The 15,135-nt window shown below is 38.3% G+C and overlaps 1 protein-coding gene across 2 annotated transcripts; it reads left to right on the top strand.

Moving 5' to 3' along the window:
- Positions 1 to 642: 642 nt before the first annotated feature.
- On the top strand, positions 643 to 14,887 carry si:ch211-114c12.2 (uncharacterized protein LOC336578 homolog). Of its 2 annotated transcripts, none has more exons than XM_067439089.1 (10): positions 643 to 912; positions 1,900 to 1,959; positions 5,341 to 6,003; positions 6,361 to 6,993; positions 9,046 to 9,176; positions 9,297 to 9,390; positions 9,776 to 9,824; positions 13,771 to 13,845; positions 14,018 to 14,170; positions 14,295 to 14,887. In XM_067439089.1, exons 2-9 carry the CDS (start codon positions 1,919 to 1,921, stop codon positions 14,159 to 14,161), a joined length of 1,830 nt encoding a protein of 609 aa, XP_067295190.1. In that variant the 5' UTR covers positions 643 to 912; positions 1,900 to 1,918; the 3' UTR covers positions 14,162 to 14,170; positions 14,295 to 14,887. The 2 variants fall into 2 exon arrangements, with proteins under 2 accessions (XP_067295190.1, XP_067295191.1); XM_067439090.1 differs by having other exon boundaries at positions 651 to 701.
- The last annotated feature ends 248 nt before the right edge of the window (positions 14,888 to 15,135 follow it).

The raw sequence follows: 15,135 nt of genomic DNA, 5'->3' as shown, positions 1-15,135 counted from the left end.
CCTCAAGTTGTTTCAAACCTGTATGAATTTCTTTCTTTAGCTGAACACAAGGGAAGATATTTTGAAGAATGTCAGTAACCAAACAGTTAACTGCAACCATTGACTTCCATAGTATTTTTTTCCCTAGGCCTACTATGGAAGTCAATGTTTCCAGGTAACTGATTGGTTACTGACATTCTTCAAAATGTCTTCCCTTGTGTTCAGCTGAAGAAAGAAATTCATACTGGTTAGAAACAACTTGAGGGTGAATAGCCTAAAGTATGACAGAATTTTCATTTTAAAGTGAACTATCCCTTTAAAGGTCATCCATCATTATTTACAGTCTATGGCATATTTACATCTACCGCACGTTGAATGCAGAATGTAAGAGGACGAATTAAACTATAGCACTTTTACTATTGCACTGATATTAACTGTGAGCAGACAGTGACAATCAAGGTAGGCCTATTGTTGAAAAATAATCAACCATAAATATAATAAATTAAGTAATTGATTGTCAGATTTGTACCTTTATAACAAGCAATCATACATTTCAAATAAAGCAAGCCGCGTTTTAATGTAAAAATAAAGAAATACCAAAGCAGAATCCCAAAGTCGCGTATAATAAGTGGACTTGGCAACTCAGAAGTTCCCTTCCTGTCACGCCGTGAACGCGCCTTGCTCTGTTGACGTCACGGCTGCAGCTGTTCGCTACCGTGAATGTAATTTTACAAAACGACTTGGACTTTTCGACGGAACGACTTCGATATAACGACGAAAGCGACGGAATTGTGTTTTTTTGAAAGCATATACGGTTCATCTTCGGTCAAATGTGGAACGACGTGTAACGGAAGACGTTTGTTAGCTTTCACGGCTAAGCTTTTGTCGATGAGCTAGACTTGAGTATCCGTTTTCCATATCTTACAACCTTGGGTATGTCAAAACAACTCAGTCGGTCAACTTATTCGGGATTCAAAATTAAAACAAACCTCTACAAATAACGGATAGCTAATAGTATTGCTAAATGTTATTTAACGTAAGAACGTGTTAGAAATGGTTTCGCTTTGTCGTAGTTTCGCATTAACGTTAAAAACGGAAGAGGCTGTAACGTTAGTTTGATTTAACCTTGATTTGTTGTCGTAGTTATTCAATATAACACTGCATTACTTTTAAGACTAGTTGTTTTGTGTGTTATATTATCAATTTAACGTGTTACTCTGGTCTCTGATTACCCTTCTGAATGTGAATTGCACGGCCTTGTCGGCCCAGAGACACGCGTTGGTGTAGGCCAAGAATGTGTTGTCGTCGACCTCGTCTAAATTCGTTTAGCGTTAGTTCTTACATTTTTTGTAATCAAGGACCATGTTTTTTTCATTGTGTTATATAAAATGGTTAACATTTTGAGTTGCATTTTATTCATTTTTTTTGTCTTTGTAACCCTGGAACATGATGACATTAAAATGTATTCAGTGGTTTATATGGATTAATTGTAGTATGGTCTGTGACAATCTCGACATGAACCCATCTGGTCAATTTAAACAGCCGTATGTTGTACATGTTTACGACCTCTTACTATTTGATGGTTCTGGGTTAGTGTGTAGCATGTACTTTTTAGTCATTGTAAAACTTAAGAAAGATTGGCATGTACTACACTGAGATTGATTACTTGACTGGCCTAGATTTGTTATTAAAAAAAATAATGCCGGAACTTGTTGGCATTGCACTACTAGTCTGTCTTTTACGTTCAAATTTTACAAGCCTCAGTGTGTATGTATGTATGTATGTATATATATATATATATATATGTATGTATATATATATATATATATATATATATATATATATATATATATATATATATATATATATATTCATTCCATTTCCACCAATATTTATTGTCTTTTTTCCCCCCCACTGAAGGTAGGTGAAAAGCTGCAAAATGGTAAGACCACACTCAGGGTCTCCTCGTTCCAAACACAGGTAAGTGATTGCTATAGATATGTTTAATATATTTTATATAATATTTGATTCTTATGTATACTGTCTAGCCCCCAAAAAAGTCACTGTTTGGATTTAAATGGGCAAATAGTCTGATTGGTTTATTATTGCCGTGATTGTTTTATGACTGGCAACAGTTCTTCTAACCCTAATAAATAGTTTCATTTCATTTTCATAGTTTTCATTTCTTAAAGGATTATTAATATCTCAAAGTCTTTAGTTTGATCATATTTATAAAAGACAGATGCACTGTAACGATTGTTTATAAAAAGCCGAATTCGATAAGTAGTGCAGTGTGCGGAGCTAAAGAGTCATGAGAATGCACAGCTTTTGCTTAGCGACTGTCTGTAAGTTGGGAGTGACTTCTAGGGCTGCAGCTATCGATTCTTTTTGTAATCGATTAATCTAGCACTTAATCGACCGACTAATCAGATATTTACTTTTCCTTTATTAAAGAGCAATACTAAATATGTGAGAAAATAAGACGGGTATCTTAATTTACATTTAATTTGTTTTCTTTTTAGAAAATTACGTTTTATTGCTCAAATTGCATACAATAATGATTGTGAAACTAAATAATTTGAATGCATACAATTGCCATATTATATATAAAAATCGATTTTCAAATTACTTTAAAAGGTAAACATATATAACTAAACCTACAACCAATAAACCAAAATAATAGTAATATAAATAACACAAATTCCTAAAGATTACGTTGTGCAACTTCACTTTGATGCTTCATCTTAGGGAGGACATGATCCTTTACTGTCTTCTGGAGGCTTTGTGATTTTCGTAAGAAGCAAAAAATATTAGACAGAAAGGAAACTTAAAATAAGACCAAGAGTAGAGATGCGCAAATCAGCTCTAGGTAGCTATAAATATAATTAAAGCATGATATTTAAATTACACAAATCAATGAATGCACGCAGCTCTGAAAGCACAAGTGCTGTGCATCATCACACACACACACACACACATTACAGCTTGTTCTGATGTTCGTTACGCTTGGCATTGAGAACATTTTAATGGTGTATTTGGAAGATATTATTAAGTATATATAAAGTCTCATTAAAGATTTTGCACACATCATAATGACGGTGATCCATGTGCAAAGCTGCAAACTCCATCTCGTTTGTGTTTGGTGTTGCTTGTATTCTCCTCAGCTGACGCGCCGAATTGCCACAAATAAAACTTAAATGTTCAGTGTTGCATCCTGAGGCTGAATACACAGTTGTCTTTGTTTAAAAATGGCGAGACTGAATATTACCAGTGTTGATGCCACTCTCTCTCACATTGCGGTCTTTGATCTCGACATGAGCTGAAAACGAAAGTTTAAGAACGACACGCATTTATTGCATTTTACAGTAAAATGAGAGTTTTGCGTCTTTATTAAAATCAACACATTAATGATTTATCTCATCCACCCTCAATTTTTGGGATGTTTACCCACCTGAGCCACTGATATAACCGCAATCCGCTTGTACTCCGTGTCCTTACACAAAAAAAGTATTTCTGCAACATCCGTCGGTAGTTAAATAGACTAAATGAAGCGTAGAGGATTTTTTTTTTAAAAAATCGAGTAACTCAAGTTATTCCGATCCTGGGTCTGAAATTGAACAGCAAGAACAAAAGTAGCAACAAAGACTACAGCAGGACATCACAATATAAAAACAAGTTCTTCTGTGGTAACATGACACATTATGGTTGACAGCTAAACACATTTTTTTTAAATTACATTTTAAACACTCAATACATTGTCATAATATCCATGGATAACTTGGGATTTACTTTGTGCTGTTAACCATAAATCCTCTAATATAGGCCCGGGCCTTTATTTTACTCAAGTGCATCGCGGTCCAGGCCTTTATTGGAAGGAGGCCAGAATTAGCAAATCAAACTACCAGTAGAATGAATAAAAATGAGATTTTGCGTCTATTTCAACCTATAAAATACTAGGTTCATTTATTGAAAATGTACAGTTACCATAACATTATGGCATGCATACAGAACATTAACAACAAATACCGGTAATTCAGGCTAAATATCAGTGTAGAAATATGGTAACAAATACGTAGCAAACATAGGCTACCAGAAGTGCATTGTAAACACTTCACCATACACGGTGATAATTAGGTTATTGATTCATAACCAAAGGCAACAGACACCTTACCGCTCCAAAGTTTAACCATTCCTGTCTCGTTTGGTTTGAAGTAAAAAACAAATCCTCCAATTCTGTTTAATCCTCATCCTCCTCAGTTTCCTCCTCTTCTTCATCTCTCCGTGTAAACTCCTCATCACTTGCGCCAGCCTCTACAACAAGTTCATTATTGTACAGCTCCTCTTCGTCTTCATGTTACGCTGCGCGTCTGTCATCCTTGTGCAGGCAATTGAAAAGTCTTAACGTTACTTGATGGATGAGTTCTCTCCCACGTCAATGCGATTTTAAGTCCATTTTATAGAATTTTGCATCGCTGCTGTTTCTCTATCACACAACTGCAAATTACAGGCTAAGTGAATAGGTAAACACACTTCTTGAAAGTCACAGGCGCGAGCCGCGTCACATACATGAGACAGCCTATTGCCTTACACAGCTGTCAATCAAACATCATGCATAAAAAAAATTGAAGTATTTGAGATGTTATAATAATTTTGTAATTATGTTAAAATTATTTAAACAACTGTTATTTAACAAATATTATTATATTTGTATAATAAACTGAGGGGGCCTGTCATCATAGTGGGCAGGCCTGTGCCCATCAGGCCCGTCCGCTGGCTATGCCCCTGATGTTGAGGCCTGCCCAGAAAAACATTGGTTCTAATAATAGCCCCGGCCGCTATTAGAGACCGGCCTTTATTTACCTTCGGTGACAGCGAGACCGGCCAATGTTGGAGACCCGGCCGCTAATGGAATACAGGCCAATATTAGAGGATTTACGGTATATTATATGCACTTGCGCACTAATTCCCAAAAAAAACTGCCTGCGGTTCGGACTCATGACTGGGATGTTTTATCGCTGGGACCTATCGCTTTAAATTTCAACCGATCTGTAAATCCAGCATTTACTTTACGAAACTTGTGAGAAACCGGAAGGAGAGTTTTTTGCACAGGAATATTGTCATGCGTCCAATTAATTTTTTGAAACTTTGGCCAGGTTTAGCATGAGGTTCCAACACTTTAACAGTGTAAATAAGGCAGAATGCATGAGACCCCACCCCCTTATAACCAGCATGTAGGAAGACTCATCATGGGTTAGAAGAACTGTTCCCAAACATGACATGCTAAAATCATAATCACTTTTTTTTTGTATCTACCTAATTAGCAATATAATGTTGACTCAATTTCACATTTTTCTTGTACAGGCCTTTCTCTGACAACAGCCGAAGCATGAATCATGAAGGGCGATTTGGCCCCCCTTCAAGAAGCCAGAGAGGTTTCAGAGGACCTCCTGGAAAAGCCCCACCAAGTTGGAGAGAGAACAACAGTAGTGGACCACAGTCATACCCCAAAAGGCCCTCGCTTATGGGTGAACGCAGAGAAAGACCACACGGACAGTGGATGCAGAACCAGGATCATTTTCATCCATATCCCAGCTCACAGGATTCACAGCGGGGCCGCAGGAGGCCTTCTCCACCCCGTTCAAGCCGCCCTCCCCCAGTCCAGCACAGGCATTCCCCACATGGTCCTATGCATGGACCACCTAGCCACAGAGCACCACTCTTCCATGGAAATCACCCTAGCCACACATCTCCATCTCGCCATTTCCATGGCCCTCCATCAGAAAGGCGGGTTCCTTCACCGCATGGTTCCTTCAGGGGTCCCCAGCGACGCCCAAGCCCTCAGGAGCATGACAGGAGCTGGTGCCCTGCACCTCGCGACAGGCCCTTTGGCCGACCAGCATTTGGGGGGCACCACTGGAATGGCCCAGGAGGTTATCCTCACCCTCCTGGTGGGAATTCAAGGCTCTCTGGCCCACCCCAAAGAAAACCCAGAGAGTTTCATGGAAGGAGTTCATATCCTGAGAGGTACAAGAATGAAGCTATGAAGGCTGGGTAAAGTAAATATACAGTTATGTGTTAGATTGCAAAGTCCAGTTCACTGCAGGGTGGTGAGAGTAAATCCCAACTTCCTTCAGCTTTCTGTCAGTGTAAAGTACCGCAGGATCTAATGATAAAGCCCATACAGTGAAACAGTCTGTCTGGAGAAATTGTAAAACCATTTGAGGCTTTTTCCTCTTTAAGTTTTACTGGCACAGAAGTTATGGCATTCAGCAGCCAGGGGCTGGATCTAAATTGATAAAATGTAAGAGCTTCCACACAGCTCAAGCAGCACAAACTGGCATTATAACCCACATGTTTGTATTGTTTGTAATGGATGTGCAGGTGGTCTGCAGAGAGAGATCAACGTGGGCCACATGGAGAGGTTGGAAGAGACTCCCGGCGCCCCGGCATGGAATGGGGGCACAGAGGAGGGGGACATCCACATTCTCGGCCTCCTTACAGATCACCGGCACGAAGACTAGGCCCACCCCCATCTGGCTCATCGTTTAGACCATATCCACCTCTGAGACCTCAGGAAAGGCCCATTGGACGGCCATTCAAGAGGAAGAATGAAGAGTTCAGGCATCCACCTTCATCAAGTGGTTTTGAACATGGACCTCCGAAGCGTTTCCGCAGGGAATTGTCAGTGAGACCTCTTCCTCTCAGGGGCTTCCGAGGTCGTGGTTTGTCCCTCAACGATAAGAGCCGTCTGCTAAAGGCACGGAAGTTTAGAGCAGAGTCAGTGGCCCGGTTCAAGCTGCCCCCACCAAGAATCTCAGACAGAAACCAGAAACCCAAGCCTCTGACAGGACCAAAGAATGGCAAAGATTCTTCAGGAGTGCCACCACGCAAGATACCACTCAAAAAGATCTCGTCATCCAGAGACTCGTCCCCCAACACAGACTCCAAGACCGCAGAGCCTGAGAGGGACTCCGAATCAAAGGTGGAATCCCGTCGCTCTGTGAGCGCACACAGGTATGGTATTACCCCTCACACTGTGGCAATGGGCGCGTGATGTTTAGAAGGTCAAGCTTCCTGTTTTTCAATGGCACAACTTTCATCAAAGGGGTATCACCTTGTCAGATGAGATGGATGAGGAGAGAAAAAAGAAAATCATGCCTGTTTTCCTCCTCATTTTTGTCAACAGTATGATGTTAAACCTGTCATTGTCCAGAATACATCTGTCCTTGTCAAGAGAATAAGAGATAAGTCTGAGCAAGTGGTCTTTCAAAAGTTTCACAATCAGTCATTTTTGTTCCAAAAGTCAAATGCCATGTGTCCCACAATGATGCATCCAGGTCGACGGAAGAAATGTTTAAAATGTCTTCCAGGGAGGGAAATGGTTTTTAAGCCTTAATCTTAAGTGTTTGCAGAAGGATGGTCTGTCCTGTAATACCTACAATACTCTACTTCAATATGCAACTAACTGCAGTAACATGAACAAAAGTCTCTCTCACGACTGCTTCTCATGGACATTGGATAGGATGTCTTGGAAAATGGAAACATGAAGAACATTCACATGGATTTCAATGGAGAAGAAATTTTCACAGCCAAGCTCTATTTTGGCTATGACAACATTTATACAATGATGCATCACAAGTCGTTCCATCAGAAGAATTTAGATGATTGGCTGGATGAAGAAACAGGTTGACTCTTGTACTCTGTTTTCAGTGGAAACCAGATTTGTTTGCAAGAAGAAAAATATCTCCCTTGAATGAGTCACCATGTACTATCCCTTAATTGAATAATGTAAGATTTGGTTAGCGTCTAATCTGGTGATCAAGGTCAAAGAATAAAGTCTCCAAAAACCTCAGGAATTCCTTAAAACTGTACCTAAAAAGAGGCCTCATCATGTGAGAACTACTGTAGGAAAGAAGTTTTGCATATACGTCCATGACGGATCAATAAGTTGGGACCAAAATGGATGATCTCCCTTGGCGTATCCCTCCTCCATAACTGCAGTTCTCTCTTGGCATTTATGAAAGATTTATGCCCTTAAATGCCTTTTGGCATTGCAGCATGGACATTGACAAGCAGGGATCATATTACTCTACAACCAAACCACTGACTGAAATGGCAGCATGTCGGAGTTGTGCTGAAGATGGAAAAACTGATCAATTTGTGCCTAATGATTCATGCTTACCAAAATGCCAACCATTCATTTGTAGTGACCCTCAATAGAAGTTCTGCAACTGAAGAACTATCAAGCAATTTTAATGGCCTACCTGTTAAGTGAAGATAAAAATGCACATGGAAGAGATTGATGAGTGTGTTTTTTGTTCTACAGACCATGTAGTTTGAAGGTCTTGCAAGAGAACTGGCCAACAAATTCTAAAGAAATCAGTCCAGCGTTTTGGAAGATTCTTTCAGCAAGACTTTACCTCAATGCCATTGCAGAATCCAGAGCTGCACACCAGCTTTTATACCATGAAATATATTTTCCAGCAAGAAACAGTTTGCTGTCTCCAAAAATGCATCTAATCCATTATGAAAGGATAGGTTAAGAGGAATGTGTCTGGGAGTGTCAAGTCCGGATAAAAAGGAAGTTCTCACCTGCCAATCTGTTCACTTTTTGGAGCATAACATGATTTCTACACGGCGTTCTTCAGTCCACTCATTCAGTCTACCAATATCTGTTATTCACATTAGCGAAAGGAAGGCTGCTAAAGGCCAAGGTGAATCAGGGAAAATTAATCTACCAATTCAAACTGAAGCATGGAGATGATGGGCTTGCTTTGCTGTAAGTACCCATGTAGTAATCCATCATTGGTCCTTCTGCATTTGCAACAATACAATTGGGTTCTTGACGACTGTGAATGTTTGAGTAATTTAGTTTGAAGTGCAACATTTTTCCCTCCTCAGTTCATAAAGGCACAAGTTTATTCCACTTTGAAATCAGATAACAATTGTGCATGCTTTATGCCTTCTCTGAATGCTTGATGCTGTTTAATATGACTTTCATTCCATGCTGAAGCATCCAGATGATATGGATCACTTGTTCACATGCCTTGTTGACTTTCTTTTCAGCTCCTCACCAATAGACAGGCGACTTTCACGTGACCTTGTTGTGGTTTCCCATTGGGAGGCAGGGCACAAACCCAGTACTAGTTCTAAGAACAATGCACCTTGGAGGAATAAGGCACCCAAGAACAAGTCTGGTAAAAGTCTGACACTTGTCATAGTTTTGAATCACTTGTGCTGTTGCCATATGCTAGTATCGAATCTCTGCATGTAACTTTCTTGTGTTTTTTGTTCTAAAAATGTTTTCCCTCTCCCAGAGGAATCAGAATCTCATGGAAATTTAACACTGAATGAACGCTTTACAAAGCTTCAAAGTCCTACAAGTTCTTCACAGGAACGAAAAGAAAGACGGTAAATTAATTTCAAGTAAAAACCGAAATCTTCATACATTTTGTCTATTTACACAACTGTTTTGGTGGCCTGAAAACAGGTTTCAAAGTGCATATTTTAAAATGCTCTTTTTTCCCCAAAAATGCTAATTTGTGAAAATGGTGACATCATGCATATGAATTTTAAGTGTTGCTTGTATAGGCAAGTCATTTCTTTTATAAGGTGACATCGGCCACTACTTGTCTGGGCTGCATAATACAGCGTTTTAGTCATTTTTGTGGTTCTGTGTAAAAACTTGTCAGTTTTTAGTTTTCCATTTAAATATAGCCTTAGTCATTTGCAACTGCTAAACTTAAACCATTTTTCTGCTTGCAACCCTTATTTTTTGTTGTTGTTTTTGTTGTAGGTCTTCTGGAAGTCCAGAAAAAAACATGGGGAAGCCTGCTTCATTTCAGGTAATGAAATTCTTAAAATGTTAATTTCAGAGTCTTGTACTCTAACACGTTTCTTTTACTAGGGATGCTCCGATCAGGGTTTTTGCAGCCGATACAGAGCGATACAGATTACTTGACATGTTATCGGCCGATCCCAATTATAATGCTTCACTGATTTTCTAAACTCTGATCACTGTTAACCTTTTTTCAGATGAAAAAAATCCAATGGATGTTGCCTTTATTATATTTGTTGCATTTTTATGGTAATGTAAAAATAATTTTAACAGGTTTCTAAATAATCACAAATTAGGCTAATTAGTCCGGTGATGTAGGACTGCGTGCGACTGCTCCTCCAAGTTTGTGATGGACAGTAGCCTAATCATTTTTGCGCGACACTATCCATGTTTACAAGCACACTTTTTTTGTCATTCCAATTGAAAGATTTAGTGGACTGTTTGCATGAGTCGTTATGTAAACCGATCTGGTGTTTACATGTGGTGACTTTCAATCGCAATCATTTTGTCACATGCAGTTTGTCTGCCGCATCAAAAATGTCAATGCTGTTTTCTCCAGCAGCTGGAATGTGTTAACTTTAGCCATAGCAACTCTTAACGGCCACCAGGACTAATACAGTATCATATAATAAGCTATTTATTTGTTGTAAAGTGTAATAATTATCTCAGAAAAATAATAATTCTTCTGTCAGGCGCAGTTAAAGTAAAAACTGCCTGGGGCAATATACGCTGTGTCATTATTCCAACATTATCTACATAACTTACGAAATAAAAGTTTACCCCTTGGAAAAATGAACTTTCCTCTCTTGTCATGAGCGCGGTGCGCGCTGTCACGTCATATAAGGACGCACACTTAAAAGTAATCGGTCAGGTCGTTTACATGGTGAAAAATATAGACTGTAAAAAAATTAATTAATAACGAGTATGGAAGAGATTGAAGCTGGGCTGCTTTTGTTGGTTATGTATAGGTTTACTAAAGAGGTAATTAACAATGACAGAAAAGAGGTAATTAACAATGACAGAAAAGAGGTAATTAACAATGACAGAAATGAGGTAATTAACAATGACCGGAAAGAGCACAAGCATATTTAGAAAGCTTGTAAAGCTAGATTTAAAATGACAATGTACTATCAGCTGTTACGGACATTGCACGTGAGATGGCTGAGACGAACGCGCGCCATCAGACAGAGCAGGACTGATATTTACTGAACGCAGAACGAACCTCGCAAAAGAAATGCCGGTTGATATAAAATGCTGCGTGAGCTAAACCAATCAGCATGTTCAGCGCCCAAGTCCTGCCCTCGAAAGTTCCTGAACTTTGAAAAAGTACTACCTCGCAAGCAGGGCCGTTTGGAGGGGGAAATATTTACCCGGAACTTCATTTAGACCCTGGTTCCTGTGATCTAAACACACCGAGTACCACCCCAAAGTTCCTGGGTAAAGTTCCTGCGGTGAAAAAACGCGGCTATAGCATATATCCCTAATAATAATTTTTTCACATCCTCCCCAATGAAAAAGGCAATATTGAAGGCTTTAAACAAATACAGTGAATGTAATGTAGGCATGTATTAATTTTGTTTTTAAATTCACTAAACTAAAAAGGAAATTAAAAAAGCATGGTCACTTTCATAAAAATATACATGCTTGTAGGTTTAAAATTCCACACATGGCACATTTATTTTTTTATTATTGAGGCATAATATTTTTGTAATAAATAATAATAGTCCCACTATTATTATTTATTATTAATTATTTTAGAAATATGTATACTTTAGCCAGAATTGTTGCGTTCCTATTCTATTTTGCTTTGTCTGTTTGGCATGAATGTGCTTAACAACGCTCGTCCCCAGAAGGCTGAATTTTAGAGATTAACTTGCAGAAGGTTCATCCTCTCCTGACAGAAAAAAATTATATTTGCATGACTTTCTAACATTTGTGGATGGAGAATATACCTGTGAAATGCAAGTTATGGACTGAGGAAAGCACCACATTTTAAACCCATTAACCCTTAAAGACCGAGACAGCCGCCCGCGGCTAAAAATAACTATCGTTCTAAAATGTTTAATAACTTTTAAACCGCAAATCCAATCTGTATGCTGTAAACTGCACCGTAAAGAGGAGAATCTCCGCTTTCCATAGGTATAATATGTTTCGCGATTGATCATTCAGAGGCTCCGTTGTCAGCATCGATGTGTCATCAAAATATGCAGCATTGACTAAAAATAACTATCGTTCTAAAATGTTTAATAACTTTTTAACCGCTAATCCAATCTGTATGCTGTAAACTTCACCATAAAGAGGAGTATCTCCGCTTTCCATAGGTATAATATGTCTCGCGATTGATCATTCAGAGGCTCCATAGTCAGCGTGGATGCGTCATCAAAATATGCAGCATTGATTTGTCCAGGAAACACGTGGGTTGTTCCCCTGAGCCAAACAGAAATTATTATTTTTTTATTAGTCCCACCCCCCTGTGCCCAGATTCGTTGAAACTTTCATCAACTCAACCAATAAACACAGTGTTTGGTCTTTTGAACCACGAATCACGTTTCTCTGAAAAATGAAGGTGGGTGTGAATTTGCATGCATCATGCAACCAAACAGAAATAAATGCGTGCAAAGCGCTCTCTCTCAGAGCACAGCCAGTATATTTCTCTATTCGTATGTAGTTTGTGTTGTACACATTTTCACTATTATATTTTCCTCAATTTGTGTTTGAGAAGAATATGTGCAGAGAAGTTGAAATGTCCGTTTATGAAAATAGCCGCCCACATGTAAAAGTAGCCTCAGTATATTTTATTGCACGGTTTGTTGTCACAACTTGATGTATTGTTTGCGTTTGTTTTTCATGCTCAAATTATAATATATTTCTCTGAAGAAAAATGTTTGTTTCAGTGTTGTTATTATATAACAATCTTTCTATTTACTTTATTACTTGAACTTTTTAGGACACATTATCAGTAAATAAAATACACCTGTTTTCACTCGAAACCCTAGAAACGCCTAGAATAATGTTATAATAAATGGCTATAACTTGCTGAGGGATTGTTACATGTAGACAAAATTTAATCTGGAAGTGTAAAACAACCAAGTCTAACTTTCTAAAGGAAAAAATCCAAACTTCATGAAGTTCTGTTCGAGTTCACAGCAAAAACATCACATTTTTGCTGCCATTTTTCTTGAAATTATATTAATTTAATCCATTCTCAGAATAAATAAATGTAAAATTGGGACATCAAATGAGCTAGATGGAAACTTCAGGTTCTCCTGTTTAAAATGATATATAGCACTTGATGCTTACTGCTGGAATGGGGGAGAAAAACAAAGAAAAGTAGAGGCACATCAGGCGCCCCAAAAATGTTCTAGGTCTTTAAGGGTTAAACATCGCAAGTATGCATGTTAGGCTAGCTGTCTGTCAGCACAAGTAGCCTATTCTCTGACAGGGCAAGCTGCTTTAAACTATACATCTTAACTATATCAAGTTATTTTAAAGCCTTTAATATAACGCACGTGTCATATTTGGGACCAATTGTATTATTCACTTTTTCAGCATCAGCTCATTCTGTATATTCTGATAACTTTCAGATGTGTTCGTATCAAACTATTGTATATCGATACTTCCAAAATGCCATTCGCCCATCCCTTAGGACCAACTGACCCATTTTCAACTGCTATTCACATTGAACCCTTCTCCACTTCAGCCTTTAAAGTTCTTGTTTGAATATTTGCTACGACCCCTCGCATCATACATACATCCTCACATGCTGACGTCATCAAATTGTGATCGGTTTGTGAGATCGGTCAAGTGTAGCGAGCACCGATCAAGTCATAAATTATGATTATCGGTTGATAAATCTGAGAATCCCTAATGTGTATTCTTGTTTTATGTCACACTCTTCCATGTTAGTCACTTTTGGTATAGTGGTTTTTAGTGACACGTTCTTCTGTACATAGAGGCCTAATTTCCGCTCAACTGTTGGAGTGAAGAGGGGACCGGCTCCTGATGGAATTATTAGGAAACCCTTAATGGTAAGTGATGTTTGCTGGTCTCAGTCTCGGTTCCAATGCTTGATAATAATAATAATATGATGATGATGATTATAATTATTTAATTGTGTAGTCTTTGTAGTAAGCTTGCTTTGAGCCATGATGCAGTTTCCATCCACGTTCCAAATAAATCCCAAATATTCTGTTCTTTAAGGGCTCTTTAATTCCAAGACCACCCTTCAATCAGAAGCCTGTCTTCAAGAAGAGTCAAAGTATCATGTCAAAGTACAAGAACTTGCAGACCCTGCGGCATAAAGTACCCCACCAGCGTCAAGCCACTAGCTATCGTCGGTGGTGAGCCAAAAGGGTGAGTCACAGTGCACGTATAAATTAACTTGAATTTGTTCAATACTGTCAAATCTTTAGTCATTTAACTTTTATTTGTCAAATTCCATCAGCTAATGTACTTTGTTTTCAATGTGTTTTTTTAGGTTGCCTGTGCCGAGGCAAGTCGTCCACTGTAGAGCCTCTCTACGGAGCTCCCCAATCCCCTCACCTTCCCTTATCTCCTGCTGTTTGAATAAATCTCTGTAAAAACTGCGAAGATCGCCAAAGTTTTTGTTTTTTTTCTTTTATAGCATTATTTTTTTGGAGTTGTTTTCATTTTCTTTGGTGTGCTTTAGATATAAAGGTCTTTAATTAATTCATTGTTTTCAAAAACAGACGTGTTACTTTTTTTGTAATGTACCTTTAACCTGTACAAAAGCTTTTTGCCATAATTTTTTGAAAATATGATTTTTAAATTTGGTTAGAAATCTTTTTTTCCACATGTAGTTAACTTTATACATCATTGTGTCTAAATAGCTGCTTTTTGAAAGTGACTGTTAAGACTCCTATCATGTGAAATGTTCCTTGTAGAATGCGTTTTGATGAGTAGCTTTCTAAACTAAAGAGTTTGTTTGATTTAGTTGAGCTCCATGTGTTGATAAATGACTTTCCTGAAAAGTTTTGTTTGTGTAGCTCATAAAACCCATATGTACATTCTCTATAATCAGACACTTTAAATAAAAACTGAATTGTCATATGTTGAGTTGTGTGAAGCATAATACTAGCAAAATACTAGAAGGATTTCCACACCCCTTGAATATATTTAAATGTAGGACAAATAAATTGTGAAAATTGGCAGGTCTTTTTTCAAGCGTTTGAATTGTTGTGCAAATAGTGACTCGTTTCTATTCTTGCTTCTCATTCATGTTATCTAGCCATGGTGTCTTCAGTTATCAGTTCTTTCCCATCCATGTATTTCATTCATCCAACAGTCTGATAATAGTG

The sequence above is a fragment of the Pseudorasbora parva genome, chromosome 3 (assembly GCF_024679245.1).
Source record: "Pseudorasbora parva isolate DD20220531a chromosome 3, ASM2467924v1, whole genome shotgun sequence".
Classification (NCBI taxonomy): Eukaryota; Metazoa; Chordata; class Actinopteri; order Cypriniformes; family Gobionidae; genus Pseudorasbora; species Pseudorasbora parva.
The sequence above is the reverse complement of the archived record's forward strand: the minus strand, read 5'-3'. Positions and strand labels throughout refer to the sequence as shown.

Excerpts from the sequence above, each read along its gene's own strand:
- si:ch211-114c12.2 (XM_067439089.1), top strand. The coding sequence starts at position 1,919 with ATGGTAAGACCACACTCAGGGTCTCCTCGTTCCAAACACAG. Across the intron at positions 6,994-9,045 it reads CGCTCTGTGAGCGCACACAG|CTCCTCACCAATAGACAGGC; the intron begins GTATGGTATTAC and ends CTTTCTTTTCAG. Across the intron at positions 9,825-13,770 it reads GGAAGCCTGCTTCATTTCAG|AGGCCTAATTTCCGCTCAAC; the intron begins GTAATGAAATTC and ends TTCTGTACATAG.